Here is a 23,419-nt window from a genome sequence, read left to right on the forward strand (position 1 = left end):
TTCCTTGTGTTGGGAGCTTTCATCAGGGTAAGTGTTTCTTGGTGTAAAGTCGTCCCGAACACAGCACATATCAGCCTAGGATATCAGCCATTCATAGTTAGCCTTAGTTGGAGTGATCATAGAATTCTATGGGAGTGACCTTACTGAGTAAAGTATTTGCCATCATTCCCCCTGATCGTTACTAGTTAACGCTGCCACAAAGTCCTAATTATGGCTAAACCCTGCCCATTTCCACAATTTCTCTTCTTGAAAATAGATTTTAAATCTAACCCTGTGTGAAAAGTGGTGGTATGTGAAAAGTACTGTAATTTCCAAATGGTTTACTCAAATTTCTAAACGGTGTACTCATTATGGATGAAAATAAACCTCAGATTAAAGCTGACAGTCTGCACTTTAACCTCCATCATAGTATCATGTCAAATCAAAATTGCTGGAGTACAGAGCCAAAACAACATAACTAATGTAATATTTAAAGAAAAATGAAGGTACACATAACTTGTTGGATAAAACAACACGTGATTCTCCAGATAATTTTCATTAAAGAACTGACTTAGATGGACATTGATCTGTAAAGGGCTAAATGGCAGTGGGGCAGGTTAACCTAACCTACGGGTGTATGTGGCCACCTCAGAGCTAGTGATAACCAACTCAACAGGCTTTATTATGAGCACATACTGAACTCAACTTATGAAACATTAGTTAATTATATATTTTGTTACGATTGTTTTTGTCGATAGAGCACTTCTTTAAAAGGTGGACTGGGATTGTTGTTCCTCACATCAGACTGGCCATGAGAGCAGTAGTACTTGCACTGACTCTAGCCCTTGTGGGTAAGTACAGTTTTTCTGTCTTATTCTAGTGCAGATATTATAACTAACTTCATGTAAATATAACTAAGTTATGTAAATATTGAAATGTACAATTCTGTATCTATGACATTTTTTGAAAAACATTCAGTAACATATTGTGACAATAATTTTTGTTTTATCTTGTAGCGAGTCAATCTGTTAACTTTGGTAAGTACATATTATTTTATGGATTTTTACTTATGTTTATTAGGTAGTTTCACTTCTACATTTTTTTCTAGTTGAATAAATTAAGTAAAACCAGTTCTCAGATCACAAGATCATCAAATATGTTTTGATTGTTATTACAGCCCCTGATTTTGCTGCCAGTAAGACCTATGTGTACAAGTATGAGGCACTGCTCCTGGGTGGTCTGCCTGAGGAGGGTCTGGCTAGAGCTGGAGTAAAAGTAATCAGCAAAGTTCTTATCAGTGCAGTTGCAGAGAATACCTACTTGCTGAAGGTATTTATTATACATGAAGTTCCCACACAAACAATATCTTAATGTGATGTCCATTACATTGACTAATACATCAATTGATATCTTCTTGTTGTAGCTTGTGAACCCTGAGATCTTTGAGTACAGTGGTGTGTGGCCCAACGATCCTTTCGTCCCATCTGCAAAACTCACTTCAGCCCTGGCTGCTCAGTTCTCGATTCCCATCAAGTTTGAGTATGCCAAGGGTGTTGTGGGTAAGGTATTTGCCCCCACTGCTGTCTCTGAAACAGTGCTGAATGTCCATAGAGGTATCCTGAACATTCTTCAGCTCAACATCAAGAAGACACAAAACGTCTATGAGTTGCAGGAGGTAATACTTGTATATGTTCATATATAGATGCAAAACATGTTTCAGTAAGCAATGTTTGAGTTCCTCACTCATGCTCTCTTTTGTGTTAGGCTGGAGCTCAGGGAGTGTGCAAGACCCACTATGTGATCAGGGAAGATGCCAAGGCAGAGCACATCCATTTGACCAAGAGCAAGGATCTCAATAACTGCCAGCAGAGAATCATGAAGGACTTTGGTCTGGCTTACACAGAGAAGTGTGTAGAGTGCCGGCAGGTATGAGCATAATTATCTATTTTGGGGGTTGGAAAAACATAACCAGAAACACTTCACATGACAATACAACTCTGTGTTTTGTCTAAACAGAGAGGGGAGGCCCTGATGGGAGCTGCCACTTACAAATACCTCATGAAGCCCGCTGACAATGGTGCTCTGATCTTGGAGGCCACTGTTACTGAGCTCCATCAGTTCACACCATTCAATGAGATGTCAGGAGCTGCCCAAATGGAAGCAAAGTATGTTGACTGATTTGTGGTACAAAAGGAAAACATTTTCATTTTATTAAGCTTATAGGTTTAAATGTTTCCCATGAACTACCTTTCACAGACAAATGTTGACTTTCGTTGAGATCAAGAAGGATCCAATTATTGTCCCCGATAATAACTATGTTCACCGTGGATCCATCCGGTATGAGTTTGCCACTGAGATTCTCCAGATGCCCATTCAGCTCCTTAAGATCAGCAACGCACGTGCTCAGGTACAGTGACTCAATGGCTCTATCTATTATTTGATACATAAAGCCTGACCATATGTAAAGCCACAGATAACAAAGGTTTAATACAAGCACTTCATTATAATTGTTTAGGCTGTGAAGATCCTGAATCATCTGGTCACATACAACACAGCACCGGTCCATGAAGATGCTCCTCTTAAGTTTCTGCAGTTTATTCAGCTCCTGCGCATGGCAAGCTCTGAGACTATTAATGCCATCTGGGCTGAGTTCAAGGCCAAACCAGCTTACAGGTAAAAAAAAATCATGCTCAATTGCTCAAACAAAGACACGATGACAGAAACCCTTTTTTTTCAGACACTGGATCCTGGATGCTGTCCCCTCCATCGGAAGTTCAGTGGCTGTGAGATTCATCAAGGAGAAGTTTTTGGCTGGTGACATCACTATTTTTGAGGCTGCTCAGGCTCTGGTTGCCGCTGTGCATATGGTGGCTGCTGATCTGGAGACTGTCAAGCTTGTTGAAGTAAGTAAACCTTTAAATGATGTTTAAGCATTCTTATAGATTTCCTCAATAAGATGACTAAAAATTGTAGCATGAGGTGGTCTAGTGGTTAACACCACTACCTTCAACACATATGTGACCCAGCGCCTCGATTCAGTTTTATGTAGCAACATTTGGTGTTTTTTAAATTTAAAGTAGAGACTCAGATCTACAAAACGGTATATCATACACCACAGTTGAGGAACAATGCGAAAGTAATTCTGCTTTGAAAGTTGGTCAACTTGTAACCTCACTTTTGAGAAAATGTCCCTTGAATTTTTTCCTACACCTACTGGAGAGCTTCTGCGTTTAAACCTATTCGGCATCGTTCACACCCTCTAAAGCCCTCGCCCCACCCATCTCTTTAAGGATTCACATGTGAGACCATGAGCTAAACAGAGTGAGTAAGGTAGTGTAGTAAACAACCAAACATTTCAAGACTAAAAGTGGTGAAAGTAGTAGCCTAAAATAGGGAAAACTCCAGGTAAAAATACACTTTATTTAGTCCTTGGCCTATAACCTAATCTGACTTTGAAAGTGTCCGGATAAAAATATTTTATAATTATTTTATAATTATACATTATGCTTACCCAGACACTTGTCCAAAACTGATGGGTCATGTGAAATAAATTATATAACCACCCCCAGCCACATGTTGCTAAGTGGATGGTTACTATTGTCTGGACATGTACACATGTTCATGAAATACAATCGATGGCCGTAATCAGCAATTACAAGTGGCTTTCTGAGATACAAATAATATTACTACAGAGATCATACACGTGCCGTTAGCTAGCAAGCCAGCAAGCTAACATTTGCTAGCTAGCTAACAGTATGCTTGAACTTGCAATGAAAATGACTTTCTGACCAAATTTGAAACTTGTAATATCTGAGAATGTAGCTACACTCTTACCAGTATACATGGATGAACACTTCATGGCAGTGTGTCTTTTCTGTTTGGTTTGTATCAAGCTACAGCTTGTTGGGCCCGTTGTTGTGTCAAGTCACTTCGGTTCACACTGACTGTGTGCAGAAAGTAGTCCATCACAACTGTTCCCCGCTAATCTTTGTCAATAGCACCTAATAAATTCTGGGCAACAATGTTTTGAGCGCAGTAGCAACACATTTGCAGATCTCCATAGCTAGCATTATATCTTTCAAAAAAGCCACTGTAGCAAGGATTATTGACACATACCGAGCAGCTCATGTTATAGACATAAGTGTGCTAAATAGCAGACCAACACAAACTCATCTCTCGGCATGTCCAGCCCATTCATTAGCCCATTCATTATCTCAGCCAATCATGGCTAGCGGGAAGGTATTTTTCCATGGCTAAACCAACGAGGCTCCTAATTTAACAATTGTATTCATATTTACAGATGGCATACAAGTTTGTTATGAAGGCACATGACAGTTCACATGTTCCAGGAGGCATTTCTGAAAGAATAAACTGCAAATGCCTCTCCTATGAAGTAGTGATGTGCGACATATGCCTAGTTTTTGAAGCTGGTCACATATGTGCTCACAACCGTCTGGTTGTGAATCCTGGACCCACTTTACTCCTTCTACACTGTCCTATCTCTTCAATATTTTGTAAGAAATTATATAAAGATGACTCAAAACAATACCTTTTTCACCACCAGAGCCTGGCTTTCAACCACAAGATTCAGACACACCCAGTTCTACGTGAGATCGCCATGCTTGGTTATGGTACCATGGTTTCCAAATACTGTGTTGAATATCCCAACTGCCCCGCTGAACTTGTGAAGGTAAACTGGATGTATTTTCCTATAATCATTTATATTTGAGTCACTTAACAGATGCTCTTACGATAGATAGGTGAGATAGCAACATATCACGATCGTATCAGGTACATTTCCCTCGAAAAAAGATTTATCAGCAAAGTCAGTGCTAGTGGGATACTCTTCAAATAGGTAGATGTCATTTCATGTATATGATGATCTACTGATTGAGGTTATTCAAACATACCTACTGTACATGTCTTCCCACAGCCCATCCACGAACTTGCTGTTCAGGCTGTTGCTAATAGCAAATTTGAGGAACTCTCCATGGTTCTTAAAACTCTGGGTAATGCTGGCCATCCTGCGAGCATTAAACCAATCACAAAGCTCCTGCCCGTGTTTGGAACTGCAGCTGCTGCTCTGCCCCTGAGAGTCCAGGCTGATGCAGTCTTGGCCCTGAGGAACATTGCTAAGAGGGAGCCTAGAATGGTGAGTACAGTCCCTCCATTAAATTGCAAATGACAACATCATCATTCTCATTGGCGAAGTCCATTCAAATCTCTGAATTATTGTTGTGAAATAGGTCCAGGAAGTTGCTGTGCAGTTGTTCATGGACAAGGCTCTCCACCCAGAGCTCCGCATGCTTGCCTGCATTGTTTTGTTTGAGACAAAGCCCCCAATGGGCCTGGTGATTACTTTAGCTAGCATTCTGAAAAAAGAGAAAAATCTGCAGGTGGCTAGCTTCACCTACTCTCACATGATGTCCCTGACCAGGAGCACCGCCCCTGACTTTGCCTCAGTGTAAGAGCACTCTTTAACCTTTACATGTCATTACATCTCTCTCAATACCTATGGAATCAGATTTAATAACATAGTTGCTATTCCTTCATTTTAGTGCTGCTGCCTGCAATGTTGCTGTCAAGATGCTCAGCACCAAATTTAGAAGATTGAGCTGCCACTTCAGTCAAGCCATTCACCTGGATGCCTATTCCAGTAAGGTCCTCCTCTTATCTTCCTTGGCTTGCAACGACTGGCCCATTAGCATCATTCACTAAACATCAACAAAGTCAATCAATTACAGATATTTTTCCCCATTTTAAAGATCCCCAGAGGATTGGTGCTGCTGCCAGTGCTTTCTACATCAACGATGCTGCCACCCTTTTCCCCAGAACTGTCGTGGCCAAAGCTCGCACCTACTTTGCTGGAGCAGCTGCTGATGTTCTTGAGGTAAAGGCGTTTTTTCAAAGTTCCTTGAAATGATATAATGATTGAGAACATTTAAAACACTTTTTAACTGTCCAAGCTTAATGTTTGCCCCTTAGGTTGGAGTGAGAACTGAGGGAATCCAGGAGGCTCTTCTGAAATTACCCCCAGCTCCTGAAAATGCTGACAGGATCACCAAGATGAGGCGTGTCATTAAGGCTGTAAGTATGAAGAATCACTACATTACACATTTATCTTAAATTGCTTCAATACCTGTGGCTTTTAAAATTAAATGGATCAATCAGGTTTGCTTTACTCATCTATCCACAGCTGTCTGACTGGAGGTCCCTTGACACAAGAAAGCCCCTAGCCTCTATATATGTGAAGTTCTTTGGACAGGAAATTGCCTTTGCCAACATCGACAAGTCCATCATCGATCAGGCACTTCAGGTACAACAGATGATATAACTTAATAGTCTCCAAAAGTATTCATAAAACATTCACAGTTGAGGGACAAAACAGCTAAACCTAATAATATCCCACAGCTTGCCAACAGTCCTTCTGCACGCGCTTTGGGAAAAAATGCCTTGAAGGCACTGTTGGCTGGAGCAACTTTCCAGTATGTTAAGCCCCTGCTGGCTGCAGAGGTGCGTCGCATCTTCCCCACCGCTGTTGGTTTGCCCATGGAGCTCAGTTACTACACTGCTGCTGTCGCTAAAGCATACGTCAAAGGTAACTATATCCTAATAGTTCTTGCTTAGTAATTAGTAGTTCTTCGCTAGATCTCTGATCTCCCATATGAATGTGCTTTTATCTTTATGTTCATAGTCCGTGCCACTCTGACACCTCCTCTGCCTGAAACCTTCCATGCTGCCCAGCTATTGAAAACAAACATTGAGCTACACGCCGAAGTTAGACCAACGTAGGTATAAGACCAATATTTTCTGATGACATCATTAATACCACAAATCTTGGTAAATTTAACAAATGTCTCCTCTTCCTGTAGCATTGTCATGCATACATTTGCTGTGATGGGAGTGAACACTGCATTCATCCAGGCTGCTATTATGACAAGAGCTAAGGTCCGCACAATTGTCCCTGCAAAATTTGCAGCAGAGCTTGACATCGCTAATGGCAACTTCAAGTTTGAAGCTCTCCCTGTTTCCCCTCCTGAGCATATTGCTGTCGCACAGTAAGGGCAATCTTTTTCTTGGTCAGAAAAGAGGATGTAATAGCTGTTTACATTAAGTTCATCTTTTTTTAACACTGCTGCCACACTACAGATTTCTTGAGATCTTTGTTCCTTCAAACAGCATTGAGACCTTTGCTGTGGCAAGAAATGTGGAGGATGTCCCAGTCGAGAGAATAACTCCCTTGATTCCTGCCCAAGGAGTAGCAAGAAGCGCACAGCAGTCCAGGGATAAGTTCACATCTATGATTGCAGCCTCTGCTGCCTCTTTTGCTGCTGGAAGTTTGGTGAGTTTGTATGAAATACTTTGTTCAAAACAAAACTAAATCCACAAAGCATTGCCAATCAGAAATGATTAACCACAGACCCCAGACATTTGATACATTTTGTGAATTTATATCATTTTTTCAGTCAAGATCTTCCGAGATCCTCTCTTCTGATTTGCCATCCAACTTCAAGCCCATCATTAAGGCAATTGTAGTCCATCTTGAGGAGACAATCTGTGTCGAAAGGCTTGGAGTCAAAGCATGCTTTGAATTTGCCTCAGACAGTGCTGCCTTCATCAGAAACACTCTTTTCTACAACATAATTGGAAAGCATTCAGTCCTTATTTCTGTGAAACCATGTAAGCATTCATTTGGTAATAAGCCAATTTCAGCATATACATGCAACAATTTGTTTAGCTATTTATAATGCATTCCATTTTTATCAGCATCTGAACCCGCCATCGAGAGGCTGGAGTTTGAAGTGCAAGTTGGACCCAAAGCTGCAGAAAAGATTATCAAAGTCATCACCATGAACGAAGAGGAGGAAGCTCCCGAGGGAAAAACTGTACTGTTGAAGCTCAAGAAAATTCTGGTGCCTGATCTGAAGAACGGCACCAGAGATTCCTCTAGTTCCAGCAGCTCTAGTTCCAGCAGCTCTAGTCGTTCCCACCCTAGTTCCAAGAAATCAGAGAGCAGCAGCTCTTCCAGCTCCTCCAGCTCCCGCATCTCCGAGGTAAGGCTTACTGTTTCTCACAAAAGTCAGATATTTATGGAGTTGACAAACAAGGCACAGACCTGTTGCAAACATACATAGATGTTAAAAATGTGAAGAGAATTTATTGAATGTATTGGTATTTTTACCCAAATAGCCTGACGGCCCGAACCAGACTTACGACCGCAAATTCAAAAAGAATCACAAGGTACAATATTGAGGAAGTTTCATCTACGGTATGGTTGACAAAAATAAATGTTTGTATAAAAGTTTTTCCGTAAATACCCTGGATTTTACTGTTTTTTTGCAGGACTCTCAAGCCACCTCCAATGTCATTTCCCGAAGCCAGAGCAGTCCCTTTGCCATCGACAAGCAGGTGACACTTCACCATCATAACTTGAGTCAAGATGATCATCTCTTTCATTGTGTGCCATTGGGAGAGAGCGCAGAGATGAATTAAGATTTAAAATGTGTTTCACTTCTCAGGACAAATTCCTTGGCAATAAACTTGCCCCTAAGGTGATCATCCTCTTCCGTTTAGTGAGAGCTGACCATAAGATAGAGGGATACCAGGTTACTGCTTACTTGAACAAAGCTACTTCCAGACTGCAGATAATTATGGCTGCCCTTGATGAGAACGACAACTGGAAACTGTGTGCTGATGGTGTTCTGCTCAGCAAACACAAAGTCACTGTAAGATCAAATATCTTGTAAATGGTGCTACAATATACGTTTTCTGATCGTTTTTTTAATGTTTAGGTTGTCCCGTGGGTAGCAATAACAACTAAGGTACACTAAAAATGTACACTTTATTTTGTTCTCCGAATTAGGCCAAGATTGCTTGGGGTGCAGAGTGCAAGGATTATAACACCTTTATCACTGCTGAGACTGGTCTTGTTGGTCCAAGCCCTGCAGTTCGTCTGAGGTTGTCTTGGGACAAACTGCCCAAGGTTCCCAAGGCTGTTTGGCGCTATGTTAGGATGTACGGTTACTCATTTGTTATTTACTAGTGATAGCTGAATAATGTTACAGAACAAATCAAGAACAACTTCTGATTCGTGTAACCTTTTCTCTTCTAGCGTGTCTGAATTCATCCCTGGGTACATCCCATATTACCTGTCTGACTTGGTTCCAATGCAAAAAGACAGAAATAGTGAGAAACAGATTCAATGCACTGTGGTTGCAACATCTGAAAGGACCCTGGATGTCATTCTGAAAACACCCAAGGTGAGGAACATTGTTTTTCCCACAATAGCATTTTCTGCTGTTTTATTTCACCAGACTTCTCTTCTTGGTTGACTGTTTCTGATTTGTGTATCTAAATCACAGATGACACTGTATAAACTGGGTGTGAACCTCCCCTGTTCTCTGCCCATTGAGTCTATGACTGATCTTTCTCCCTTTGATGACAACATTGTTAACAAAATCCACTACTTGTTTTCTGAAGTCAACGCAGGTAAGCAGAAACAATAAAAAAACTAAAAAACAAAACAATGTCACAGTACAACGTTAAAAAAGGCAAGGAAGGTATAAATTAACACTATTGTTTTCCAGTTAAATGTAGCATGGTCGGAGACACATTGACAACATTCAACAACAGGAAGTACCCGGTCAATATTCCTCTCTCCTGCTACCAAGTTTTGGCTCAGGATTGCACCATAGAACTCAAATTCATGGTTCTGCTGAAGAAGGATCACGCATCTGAACAAAACCACATCAATGTGAAAATCTCTGACATGTGAGTATTGTTTTAGAAAACAATTGCTTTTGACACAAATATATTTCCATCAATAACAATGTATGAAATATTATCTTTGACACTTCCAGTGATGTTGACCTGTACACTGAGGACCATGGTGTGATGGTGAAGGTCAATGAAATGGAAATTTCCAATGACAACCTCCCATACACGGACCCCTCAGGTTTCTCATGCTCCTTCAACCTTATTTATAAACATCACAATAACTAGAATAATCTAATGTACTGCAGTAATAAGATAATAGAAAATGGCCTCATCCATAAACTACAACATTGTTTATTTTCTTTCCTAAGGTTCTATCATGATCAAACAGAAGGGTGAAGGCGTGTCTCTCTATGCCAAAAGCCATGGTCTCCAAGAAGTCTACTTTGATAGCAACTCATGGAAGGTGATTGGAATCTTATGTCATAATATCAATAATACTGTATCATTAAATGTATGAATAGCGTATTACTTGTTTAAAGGGCTACCAAAATATAAGCTACAGTTGTTCTAAGTTGTTGTGTGATTTTGGCACTCAGATTAAAGTTGTGGACTGGATGAAGGGACAGACCTGTGGACTCTGTGGAAAGGCTGATGGCGAACACAGACAGGAGTACCGTACACCCAGTGGCCGCCTGACCAAGAGCTCAGTCAGCTTTGCCCATTCCTGGGTGCTTGCTTCTGATAGCTGCCGTGATGCGTCTGGTAAGTCTTAACCTACCGCTTATGCTGCATTACAAATGTCAGTTCATTTAGTTAACATATTATTGCTGTACCTCTCTATGTCAGAATGTCTCATGAAGCTCGAGTCTGTGAAGCTGGAGAAGCAGGTGATTGTTGATGACAGGGAGTCCAAATGCTACTCTGTTGAGCCTGTGCTGCGCTGTCTGCCTGGATGCCTCCCAGTGAGGACCACCCCCACCACCATCGGTTTCCACTGCCTGCCCGTCGGTGAGTCTATAATGGACAACTGTTTTACTGAAGACACCATACTGTTCTGATGTATCCAATAAATACTGATATGCAGTTCCTAATTTCTTACTTTCTTTCCTACTACAGATTCCAACCTGAACCGCTCTGAAGGTCTGAGCAGCATCTATGAGAAGAGTGTGGACCTGATGGAGAAGGCAGAAGCCCATGTGGCCTGTCGCTGCTCTGAGCAGTGCATTTAGTGCTCTGGTGGAGCAGATACTGTAACTTTTATAACAGAAAATATGTAATTTCACATCACTGAGATGAAACCTACAACATTATTGACCACTCAAATTGTAATAAATCCAACTGTGCATTCAAAGATGGTCTCTGATACATTTTTCCACATTTTTCACTTGCAAAAAGAGCCCTCTAATAAGAGAAATTTAATGGCAATCACTTTTCATGGTGAATGATGAAATTAAAAAAACTATTTAAAAAAAAAAAACGTCAGTGCCAAAAACACCTTCAGCTTGACAGAGGAGTTGTATTGTAAACACGCGCAACTTGCTATGACTGTTCAGTATACCAATTCCATTGCACTGCATCGACCAATATTGTTTTGTTGTCATCACAATCAATTGAAAGGAAAGACAGATTGTCAATTTCATAAATCAATGTAAAGAACTATATCTCTTTTCACATTTGGTGTTGGTGTATCAGCAACATTTCACTGAATGGACATTCTAAATGATATTCAATATTTAATTTTTTATGTCTGCAGGGGCAGTATTGAGTAGCTTGGATGAAACGGTGCCCATACCAAACGGCCTGCTACTCTGTCATAGTTTCTAATATTTGCATAGTATCATTAGTATTGGATAGAAAACACTGAAGTTTCTAAAACTGTTTGAATGATGTCTGTGAGTATAACAGAACTCATATTGGCAGGCAAAATCCTGAGTTGAAGTCAAAACAGGAAGTCAGAAATCTGAGCTCAGATTATCGCATGCATTTCTTTTTCCGTTTAAAAAAAAATCTGACAGCAGTTGAATTAAGGAGAGGTACATCTATAATTCCATGTGTATACCTATATTATCATCTACATTTATGATAAGTATTTCTGTTGACATCGCTTGATGTTTTTGGAACTAGTGAATTAACACGCCAATGTAAACTCAGATTTTTTAAATATATATATGAACTTTATCAAACAAAATGTATCGTGTAACATGAAGTCCTATGAGTGTCATCTGATGAAGATAATTCAAGGTTAGTGATTCATTTTATCTTTATTTCTGTTTTTTTTGTGAAGGCTATATTTTGCTGGAAAATGTCTGCTTATTGTGATTTGGTGGAAACCTAACATAATCGTTTGTAGTGCTTTTGCTGAAAAGCCTATTTGAAATCGGATTATCGGATCGGAATCGGATTATCAACGAAAATAGATTTAAAATTATATAAGACACATGTATGTTTTAGGAATTGTAATTATGAGATTTCTGTGTTTTGACTTTTGGTGCCCTCTATTTTCACTGGTAGTTGTCATATCGATCCCGGTATCGAGATTGCAACCATAACAGGTTAAGAAAAAACTATGTTGACTATGAAAACAAATACATTACGTTGTCTGACATTCAAATGTATAAAACTACATGACTTTAACAAAAGGTAATACAATAAAAATACTTTTGACATGAAATCTATACAAATGACATCTACGAACAAAAACATTACCTTAAAAACCACACTAACTTGTCCCTCTGTCACTCAGCAGTCAAAATATTATGATTCTATCAAAACACAGTCAGGGGCCTTGTCCGTCCCAAAAACACTTGGCCTTGCCCCCATGGCAATCCAACTCGATGGATTCTCCATTCACCGAGCGGACAGGACATTGGATTCAGGAAAATTGACGGGAGGAGGTGTATGCCTCTTCATCAACAGTAAATGGTGTCCTGACTCTAGCGCAATGGAAGTTTCTACCCATTGCTGACCCGTCTTGGAATACTTGATGGACAAATGCCAAACTTTCTACCCCCGAGAGAGTTTTCAGCTGTTATCGTGATTGCTGTATATGTTCAATCTCAGGATAAGAAAAACAGGCAGGAAACCATGAGAGGCTGCTTTCCTTGTTAGTTCCTAGTCATTAAGTTCCTAGTCATTAAGTTCCTTGTCATTAAATTCCAAGTCATTAAGTTCCTAGTCATTAAGTTCCTTGTCATTAAATTCCTTGTCATTAAATTCCTTGTCATTAAATTCAAGTTCCTAGTCATTAAGTTCCTAGTCATTAAGTTCCTAGTCATTAAGTTCCTAGTCATTAAGTTCCTAGTCATTAAGTTCCTTGTCATTAAATTCCTTGTCATTAAATTCCTATCATTAAGTTCCTAGTCATTAAGTTCCTAGTCATTAAATTCCTTGTCATTAAATTCCTAGTCATTTTAAGACACATATTCCCAACTTCCATCAACACAACTCCTATGCCACAAGGGGGATAAAGACCAATGCTACTCTAGCCACAAGCATGCATACAAGGCCTTTCCTCATCACCCTTTTGGCAAATCAGATCATGACTCTATACTCCTGCTTCCTGTCTACAAGCAGAAGCTCAAAGGGGAAGTACCCATGATGTGTTGCATTGAGAAATGGTCCTCTGAACCGGAGGCTATGCTACAGGACAGCTTTGCTAGCGCTGACTAGAATATATTCCTTGACTAAGACAATAGCATTGATGAGCTAACCACCTCCGTTACCGGCTTCAATAGGAAATGCATCGACGACATTGTCACCACAGTGAAGGTTTGCTGCTTCCCCAATCAAAAGCCTTGGATTCAGATGGTTTGTTATGAGACTCAAAATTGAGCTCAGGTGCGTCCTGTTTCCATTGATCATACTTAAGATGTTTCTACAACATGATTAGAGTCCACCTGTGGTAAATTCAATTGATTGGACATGATTTGGAAAGGCACATACCTGTCTATATAAGGTCCCACAGTTGACAGTGTATGTCAGAGCAAAAAAACAAGCCATGAGGTTGAAGGAATTGTCAGTAGAGCTCCGAGACAGGATTATGTCAAAGCACAGATCTGGGAGAGGGTACCAAAACATTTCTTCAGCATTGAAGGTACCCAAGAACACAGTGGCCTCCATCATTCTTAAATGGAAGAAGTTTGGAACCACCAAGATTCGAGCAATCGGAGGAGGGGGGCCTTACTCAGGGATGTGACCAAGAACCCGATGGTCACTCTGACAGAGCTCCAGAGTTCCTCTGTGGAGATAGGAGAACCTTCCAGAAGGACAGCCATCTCTGCAGCACTCCACCAATCAGGCCTTCATGGTAGAGTGGCCAGAAGGAAGTTCTCCTCATTAAAAGGCACTTGGATTTTGCCAAAAGGCACCTAAAGGACTTTCAGACCATGAGAAAAAGATTATTGTGTCTGATGAAACCAACATTGAACTCTTTGGCCTGAATGGCAAGTGTCACATCTGGAGGAAACCTGGCACCATCCCTACGGGGAAGCATGGTGGTGGAAGCATCATGCTGTGTGGATGTTTTTAAGCAGTAGGGAATGGGAGACTCGTCAGGGTTGAGGGAAAGATGAACAGAGCAAAGTACAGAGAGATCCTTGATGAAAATCTGCTCCAGTGCTCTCAGGACCTCAAACTGGGGTTGAAGGTTCACCTTCCAACAGGACATCAACCCTAAGCACACAGCCAAGACAACGCAGGAGTGGCTTCGGGACAAGTCTCTTAATGTCCTTGAGTGGCCCAGCCAGAGCCCAGACTTGAACCCAATAAAACATCTCTGGAGAAACTTGAAAATAGCTGTGCAGCCAACCTGACAGAGCTTGAGGGGATCTGCAGAGAAGAATGGGAGAATCTCCCCAAATACAGGTGTACCAAGCTTATAGCCATACCAACTGTATGAACATCAACCATGAGACCGGACCTGCAACTGCCAATTGAGCATAGCTTGTTTGAGTTGTAGACTCCATGTGACTTTAAAAATGTAAAGATTGTAAAGGACTTGGGTTGATGCATATGGACAGCAGGAGCTTACTTCCTAAACTAGATTACATCAAGATATGGGCTATGCAGACATATGGGCATGCTGGTATTGACTGAAACTTGTATCGCTGCGGACATTCTGGACTCTGATATACATTTTGAGGGTTATAATGTGTTCAGAGCTGACAGACAGGTAGAGGTAGTGGAGTGGCCATTCTTAAAAACATTTTTCTACTCTTTACTGAAATCCATTTCCCTTGCCCAACAATGTGAGCTACTGTCTCTAAGCCTTTGTCTGGTGAAAAATGTATCCATAACTGTTATAGGGGTCCCGTTCTTCCTCGGCTAACCTTTGTGAACTCGAGGAGTTACCTAGTTCAACTGGTGTCAATACAGTGACCATTGCCCAGTTGTTTATGTGAGAGATGTGAGAATACAAAACTAAGACTTGTGTCATCACAAAGAGGACCTTAAAACGTTCCAGTGAACAGGTTTTTTCCATGATCTTTATATGATTGACCTTGATTGTATTTCAGCTATCCCTGAACCTAATTTAGCTTGGATCCTTTTTGCAGATGACTTACTATTGTGGATAATCATGCTACTGTCACAACTCCTACCGAAGGTGACTCCCCCTCCTGTTTGGGTGGCGCTCGGCGGTCGTCGTCACTGGCCTACTAGCTGCCACTGATCCCTTTTCCCCCTTTTCTGTTTATTAGTTTCACCTGTTTTTAGTTTAGGATAATTGGTTGGGCTTTATTTACCAGCCGGCCCACCTGCTGGTTGTGCGGGATTGTTTTCAGTGTACATGTTGTACACGGCTGTACGTCACGTTTGTCCGTGTATTTTGTATTTTGCTGGACTGTTTAAGTTCCCCGTGTTTGGGGCATTTGTTTGGGTTGGCGTAGTTTCACCGTTGTGGTGCAAATAAAGTAGTGCCACCCTGAACTCTCTGCTTCCTGCGCCTGACTTCTTCCTCCACTACACCCCGGGCGTTACAGCTACCGTAAAAAAAAAGGGTTAAAGGTAGATTGAATGCCTGGTACATTCCAAAATTATTATTATTATAGAAGTAATTCATAATAGGGATAATAGAGATGATACTTGGGCCAAGACCGGGAACAGAGGCTTAGGCCCGGACTGGCAAGCTTTTAAGCAACTGAGGAATCATTGTGTATCATTTTGGAAAACTGTCAAATCCCTAAAGAGATCTTCTTCCTCCTGTCTGCCACAACAAATTAATTTAGACACTGGCCTCATTACAGAAAAAATGTCATCAGTGATGCATTTAATCACCATTTTATTTCAGCGGGCTCTCTTTAAAAGAACTTCTACACCTATTCACAATGATATTAGGCTGAATGCTGATAGGGGAAACTTGCTGAATGATCCGAGAAATTATAGTCAAAGCTTTTCTTTTAGGCTATTTACAAAAAAAAGTTCTGGATGCTTTGCCAGCAATATACAACAATATATCCACAGGGGGTAACCACTTGGATCCCGGGCTGCTTAAGTGTGCAGCGCCCATCATTGTTAGCTCAATAACCTAAAATGTTTTATTAAACATTATCAAGGAAGACAGTATTCCAAAAGTATGGAAATCAGCTCTTGTGCTACCACTCCATAGGGGCGGAGATAGTAGTAATCTTAATAATTATCTCCCCTTTTCAAGGCTTCCTGGTCATGGGTGTACCTCAGCCACGCTCAAGGTCCTAAACGATATCATAACCGCCATCGATAAGAGACATTACATGTAGCCATATTCATCGACCTGGCTAAGGCTTTCGACTCTGTCAATCACAACATTCTTATTGGCAGACTCAAATCAAATCAAATTTATTCATATAGCCCTTCGTACATCAGCTGATATCTCAAAGTGCTGTACAGAAACCCAGCCAAAAACCCCAAACAGCAAGCAATGCAGGTGTAGAAGCACGGTGGCTCGGAAAAACTCCCTAGAAAGGCCAAAAACTAGGAAGAAACCTAGAGAGGAACCAGGCCATGTGGGGTGGCCAGTCCTCTTCTGGCTGTGCTGGGTGGAGATTATAACAGAACATGGCCAAGATGTTCAATGTTCATAAATGACCAGCATGGTCGAATAATAATAAGGCAGAACAGTTGAAACTGGATGATGTCGGACTTGCTGCTGGTGATTCTTTGGTCCATCTCTACACAGACGACACGGTCAGGTGGACTGGGGACAGCAAGGAGTCATCATGTCAGGTAGTCCTGGGGCATGGTCCTAGGGCTCAGGTCCTCCGAGAGAGAGAAAGAAAGAGAGAAGGTGGCCTCCAACTGCTATTAAATGCACACTTAGATTCAAAGGACACCTTTTAGGACAGGAGAAGTACTCCAGATATAACATATCACTACCCTGGCCCCCAGTCACATAAACTACTGCAGCATAAATACTGGAGGCTGAGACAGGAGGGGTCAGGAGACACTGTAAACATCCCCAATCCAAAATTAAATCACCCCGGATTTCAGGGCCAAACAGGAAGGATATAGCTCAACAGCCTTGGTTTCTCAAATGCCTGCCTTGCTTGGTTCAACAACTATTCTGATAGAGTTCAGATGAATGTCAAATCGGACTTGTTGTAATATTTAAATAAAAATGAAGGTTGTAGTACCGGGCTGGACTATAAGCCGGTGCTTTATTCAAATCTAGTATTGTATAAACCTTGCGGTTTATACAATGACGCGGCTAATTTATGGATTTTTCCCGCTTTCACAAGATTCATGCCGCCAAAAAACTGAGCACCGTCACATAATGTGACGTAAAATCGAGCGAGCTCAAACTTCCCATCATTCTGATTACGGTAGTAATTTTGTCACCCTCATCACCCGCAGCTTTCAAGTTGAAGGCGATCGATCTGGCTGTTGGAAAAGGAAAGAGAGCTGCTGCACGGGAGCTTGGCCTTAATGAGTCGATGATAAGACGTTGGAAACAGCAGCGTGAGGAACTGAATCAGTGCAAAAAGACAACAAAGGCTTTCAGAGGGAAGAAAAGCAGATGGCCCAAAGTATTTGCAGCCACTCGACATCAGTGTAAATCGTGCATTTAAGGTGGCGCTCCTTGTTCAGTGGGAGTCTTGGATGACAAGTGGGGAGAAATCCTTCACTAAAACGGGCTGCATGCGAAGAGCAACTTATGGTCAAGTCTGCCAGTGGGTCCTGACAGCGTGGAACATTGTCTAAAAATCCACTATCATCAACGGGTTTCGAAAGGCTGGACTGCTGCGTGTTAAAGGGGCTGCATGAGCTCAGCGGGGTATTTGCCTCCGGATGAAAGTGACTAGAGCGACAATGAAAACGATCCGACATCGGTTGAAGCAATTCTGAGGCTATTCATCTCCGACACTGAAGGAGATGACTTCAGGGGTTTCAGTGCACAGGAGGAGGAAGATAGTGACCAAGTTCATTTGTTTCAATGCACCGGTAGGCACCTGCGGCTTATAGACATGTGCGGCGTATTTATGTACAAAATACATATTTTTTAATAATTCAGTGGGTGCGGTTTATATTCAGGTGCTCTTAATAGTCCAGCAATTACGGTACACATAACTTGTTGGATAAAACAACACGTGATTCTCCAGATAATTTTCATGAAAGAACTGACTTAGATGGACATTGATCTGTAAAGGGCTAAATGGCAGTGGGGCAGGTTAACCTAACCTACGGGTGTATGTGGCCACCTCAGAACTAGTGATAACCAACTCAACAGGCTTTATTATGAGCACATACTGATCTCAACTTATGAAACATTAGTTAATTATATATTTTGTTACGATTGTTTTTGTCAATAGACCACTTCTTCAAATTTCTGCATTATTTTTGTGAAATAGGTCCAGGAAGTTGCTATGCAGTTGTTCATGGACAAGGCTCTCCACCCAGAGCTCCGCATGCTTGCCTGCATTGTTCTGTTTGAGACAAAGCCCCCAATGGGCCTGGTGATCATTTTAGCTAGCATTCTGAAAACAGAGAAAAATCTGCAGGTGGCTAGCTTCACCTACTCTCACATGAAGTCCCTGACCAGGAGCACCGCCCCTGACTTTGCCTCAGTGTAAGAGCACTCTTTCACCTTTACATGTCATTACATCTCTCTCAATATCTATGGAATCAGATTTAATAACATAGTTGCTATTCCTTCATTTTAGTGCTGCTGCCTGCAATGTTGCTGTCAAGATGCTCAGCACCAAATTTAGAAGATTGAGCTGCCACTTCAGTCAAGCCATCCACCTGGATGCCTATTCCAGTAAGGTCCTCCTCTTATCTTCCTTGGCTTGCAACGACTGGCCCATTAGCATCATTCACTAAACATCAACAAAGTCAATCATTAACAGTCATTTTTCCCCATTTTAAAGATCCCCTGAGGATTGGTGCTGATGCCAGTGCTTTCTACATCAACGATGCTGCCACCCTTTTCCCCAGAACTGTCGTGGCCAAAGCTCGCACCTACTTTGCTGGAGCAGCTGCTGATGTTCTTGAGGTAAAGGCATTTTTTTCAAAGTTCCTTGAAATTATAATGATTGAGAACATTTAAAACAATTTTTAACTGTCCAAGCTTAATGTTTGCCCCTTAGGTTGGAGTGAGAACTGAGGGAATCCAGGAGGCTCTTCTGAAATTACGTGTCATTAAGGCTGTAAGTATCAACAATCACTACATTACACATTTATCTTAAATTGCTTCAATCCCTATGGATTTTTAAAATGAAATTGATCAATCAGGTTTGCTTTACTCATCTATCCACAGCTGTCTGACTGGAGGTCCCTAGCCACAAGATGCTGCCCCTAGCCTCCATATATGTGAAGTACTCTACCCGAAGGGACCTGCAGTCAATTCCCCTCTACAGACTAGAGGATTTCTTTCCCCGTTTGGACATTTCCTGTTATCTTTGTTATTTTCTGTTTGGACTTGAATAAACTCAGTTTCTGTTAAGTCTGAGGTCCCTAGCCACAAGAAAGCCCCTAGCCTCCATATATGTGAAGTTCTTTGGACAAGAAATTGCCTTTGCCAACATCGACAAGTCCATCATCGATCAGGCACTTCAGGTACAACAGATGATATAACTTAATAGTCTCCAAAAGTATTCATAAAACATTCACAGTTGAGGGACAAAACAGCTAAACCTAATAATATCCCACAGCTTGCCAACAGTCCTTCTGCACGCGCTTTGGGAAAAAATGCCTTGAAGGCACTGTTGGCTGGAGCAACTTTCCAGTATGTTAAGCCCCTGCTGGCTGCAGAGGTGCGTCGCATCTTCCCCACCGCTGTTGGTTTGCCCATGGAGCTCAATTACTACGCTGCTGCTGTCGCTAAAGCATATGTCAAAGGTAACTATATCCTAATAGTTCTTGCTTAGTAATTAGTAGTTCTTCGCAAGATCTCTGATCTCCCATATGAATGTGCTTTTATCTTTATGTTCATAGTCCGTGCCACTCTGACACCTCCTCTGCCTGAAACCTTCCATGCTGCCCAGCTATTGAAAACAAACATTGAGCTACACGCCGAAGTTAGACCAAGGTAGGTATAAGACCAATATTTTCTGATGACATCATTAATACCACAAATCTTGGTAAATTTAACAAATGTCTCCTCTTCCTGTAGCATTGTCAGCTATTTATAATGCATTCCATTTTTAGCAGCATCTGAACCCGCCATCAAGAGGCTGGAGTTTGAAGTACAAGTTGGACCCAAGGCTGCAGAAAAGATGATCAAAGTCATCACCATGAACGAAGAGGAGGAAGCTCCCGAGGGAAAAACTGTGCTGTTGAAGCTCAAGAAAATTCTGGTGCCTGATCTGAAGAACGGCACCAGAGCTTCCTCTAGTTCCAGCAGCTCTAGTTCCAGCAGCTCTCGCTCTCGTAGTTCCCACTCTAGATCCAGCAAATCAGAGAGCAGCAGCTCTTCCAGCTCTCGCATCTCCAAGGTAAGGCTAGTGTTTCTCACAAAACTCATTGAGTCAGATATTGAGTTGACAAACAAGGCACAGACTTGTTGCAAACATACATAGATGTTAAAAATGTGAAGATAATTTATTGAATGTATCGGTATTTTTACCCAAATAGCCTTATGGCCCCGACCAGCCTTACGACCCCAACGACCGCAAATTCAAAAAGAATCACAAGGTACAATATTGAGGAATTTTCATCTACGGTATGGTTGACAAAAATAAATGTTTGTATAAAAGTTTTTCCGTAAATACCCTGGGTTTTGCTGTTTGTTTGCAGGACTCTCAAGCCACCTCCAATATCATCTCCAGAAGCAAGAGCAGTGCCTCTAGCTTCCATGCCATCTACAAGCAGGTGACACTTCACCATCATAACTTGAGTCAAGATTATCATCTCTTTCATTGTGTGCCATTGGGAGAGAGCGCAGAGATGAATTAAGATTTAAAATGTGTTTCTCTTCTCAGGACAAATTCCTTGGCAATAAACTTGCCCCTAAGGTGATCATCCTCTTCCGTTTAGTGAGAGCTGACCATAAGATAGAGGGATACCAGGTTACTGCTTACTTGAACAAAGCTACTTCCAGACTGCAGATCATTATGGCTGCCCTTGATGAGAACGACAACTGGAAACTGTGTGCTGATGGTGTTCTGCTCAGCAAACACAAAGTCACTGTAAGATCAAATATCTTGTAAATGGTGCTACAATATACGCTTTTTGATCGTTTTTTTTTATGTTTAGGTTGTCCCGTGGGTAGCAATAACAACTAAGGTATACTAAAAAAATTTACACTTTATTTTGTTCTCCGAATTAGGCCAAGATTGCTTGGGGTGCAGAGTGCAAGGATTATAACACCTTTATCACTGCTGAGACTGGTCTTGTTGGTCCAAGCCCTGCAGTTCGTCTGAGGTTGTCTTGGGACAAACTCCCCAAGGTTCCCAAGGCTGTTTGGCGCTATGTTAGGATGTACGGTTACTCATTTGTTATTTACTAGTGATAGCTGAATAATGTTACAGAACAAATCAAGAACAACTTCTGATTCGTGTAACCTTTTCTCTTCTAGCGTGTCTGAATTCATCCCTGGGTACATCCCATATTACCTGGCTGACTTGGTTCCAATGCAAAAATACAAAAATAGTGAGAAACAGATTCAATTCACTGTGGTTGCAACATCTGAAAGGACCCTGGATGTCATTCTGAAAACACCTCTCACGCCCTGGTTGAAGTATTTTGTGTTTTTCTTTATGTATTTGGTCAGGCCAGGGTGTGACATGGGTTTTTGTATGTGGTATGTAGCTTTGTGGGATTGTAGCTTAGTGGGGTGTTCTAGGAGAGTATATGGCTGTCTGAAGTGGTTCTCAATCAGAGGCAGGTGTTTATCGTTGTCTCTGATTGGGAACCATATTTAGGCAGCCATATTCTTTGGTTGTATTGTGGGTGATTGTCCTGAGTGTCTTGATGTCATTAGTCTGTGTTAGTTTGCACCAGTTAAGGCTGTTTTGGTTTTCACTACGTTTATTGTTTTGTAGAGTTTGTGTTTTGGATTCGTGTTACTTGTGTGATTAAACATGGATCGCAATATACACGCTGCAGTTTGGTCCGACTCTCCTTCACCACATGAAAACCGTGACAACACTCAAGGTGAGGAACATTATTTTTCCAACAATAGCATTTTTTTCTGCTGTTTTATTTCTCCAGACTTCCCTTGGTTGACTGTTTCTGATTTGTGTATCTAAATCACAGATGACACTGTATAAACTGGGTGTGAACCTCCCTGTTCTCTGCCCATTGAGTCTGACTGATCTTTCTCCCTTTGATGACAACATTGTTAACAAAATCTACTACTTGTTTTCTGAAGTTAACACAGGTAAGCAGAAACAATAAAAAAACTAAAACAAAACAATGTCACAGTACAACGTTAAAAAAGCAAGGAAGGTATAAATTAACACTATTGTTTTCCAGTTAAATGCAGCATGGTCAGAGACACATTGACAACATTCAACAACAGGATATACAAGATCAAGATGCCTCTCTCTGCTACCAAGTTTTGGTTCAGGATTGCACCACCTAGAGCTCAAATTCATGGTTCTGCTGAAGAAGGATCACGCATCTGAACAAAACCACATCAATGTGAGTATTGTTTTAGAAAACAATTGCTTTTGACACAAATATATTTCTTAGTTCCATCAATAACAATGTATGAAATGTTATCTTTGACACTTCCAGTGATGTTGACCTGTACCCTGAGGACAATGATGTGATAGTGAAGGTCAATGGAATGGAAATTTCCAAAGACAACCTCCCATACACGGACCCCTCAGGTTTCTCATGCTCCTTCAACCTTATTTATCAACATCACAATAACTAGAATAATCTAATGTACTGCAGTAATAAGATAATAGAAAATGGCCTCCCATAAACTATATCATTGTTTATTTTCTTGCCTAAGGTTCTATCAAGATCAAACAGAAGGGTGAAGGCATGTCTCTCTATGCCCCAAGCCATGGTCTCCAAAAAGTCTACTTTGATAAGCAGTCATGGAAGGTGATTGGAATCTTATGTCATGATATCAATAATACTGTATCATTAAATGTATGAATAGCGTATTACTTGTTTAAAGGGTACTAATACATAAGCTACAGTTGTTCTAAGTTGTTGTGTGATTTTGGCACTCAGATTAAAGTTGTGGACTGGATGAAGGGACAGACTTGTGGACTCTGTGGAAAGGCTGATGGCGAAAACAGACAGGAGTACCGTACACCCAGTGGCCGCCTGACCAAGATCTCAGTCAGCTTTG

The 23,419-nt window shown here is 41.2% G+C and overlaps 1 protein-coding gene and 1 pseudogene across 1 annotated transcript; both read left to right on the forward strand.

Moving 5' to 3' along the window:
• Positions 1–790: 790 nt before the first annotated feature.
• On the forward strand, positions 791–11,039 carry LOC118382599 (vitellogenin). The gene is made up of 34 exons (XM_052480215.1): positions 791–830; positions 996–1,016; positions 1,157–1,308; positions 1,403–1,654; positions 1,744–1,905; positions 1,996–2,144; positions 2,236–2,386; positions 2,495–2,652; positions 2,717–2,882; positions 4,544–4,669; positions 4,913–5,131; positions 5,226–5,443; positions 5,538–5,635; positions 5,745–5,869; positions 5,965–6,066; positions 6,176–6,295; positions 6,391–6,577; positions 6,674–6,767; positions 6,852–7,037; positions 7,159–7,321; positions 7,446–7,659; positions 7,747–8,033; positions 8,170–8,220; positions 8,323–8,388; positions 8,499–8,705; positions 8,843–8,994; positions 9,092–9,239; positions 9,342–9,468; positions 9,567–9,750; positions 9,840–9,934; positions 10,065–10,159; positions 10,293–10,458; positions 10,543–10,704; positions 10,813–11,039. Exons 1-34 carry the CDS (start codon positions 791–793, stop codon positions 10,923–10,925), a joined length of 4,956 nt encoding a protein of 1,651 aa, XP_052336175.1. The 3' UTR covers positions 10,926–11,039.
• Positions 11,040–19,455: 8,416 nt separating this feature from the next.
• Positions 19,456–23,419, forward strand: part of LOC127912246 (vitellogenin-like) — a 5,489-nt pseudogene continuing 1,525 nt past the window's right edge.

The sequence above is a fragment of the Oncorhynchus keta genome, chromosome 26 (genome assembly GCF_023373465.1).
Source record: "Oncorhynchus keta strain PuntledgeMale-10-30-2019 chromosome 26, Oket_V2, whole genome shotgun sequence".
Lineage (NCBI taxonomy): Eukaryota > Metazoa > Chordata > Actinopteri > Salmoniformes > Salmonidae > Oncorhynchus > Oncorhynchus keta.

Excerpts from the sequence above, each read along its gene's own strand:
- LOC118382599 (XM_052480215.1), top strand. The coding sequence starts at position 791 with ATGAGAGCAGTAGTACTTGCACTGACTCTAGCCCTTGTGG. Across the intron at positions 1,309-1,402 it reads AGAATACCTACTTGCTGAAG|CTTGTGAACCCTGAGATCTT; the intron begins GTATTTATTATA and ends TTCTTGTTGTAG. Across the intron at positions 9,469-9,566 it reads GTTTTCTGAAGTCAACGCAG|TTAAATGTAGCATGGTCGGA; the intron begins GTAAGCAGAAAC and ends ATTGTTTTCCAG.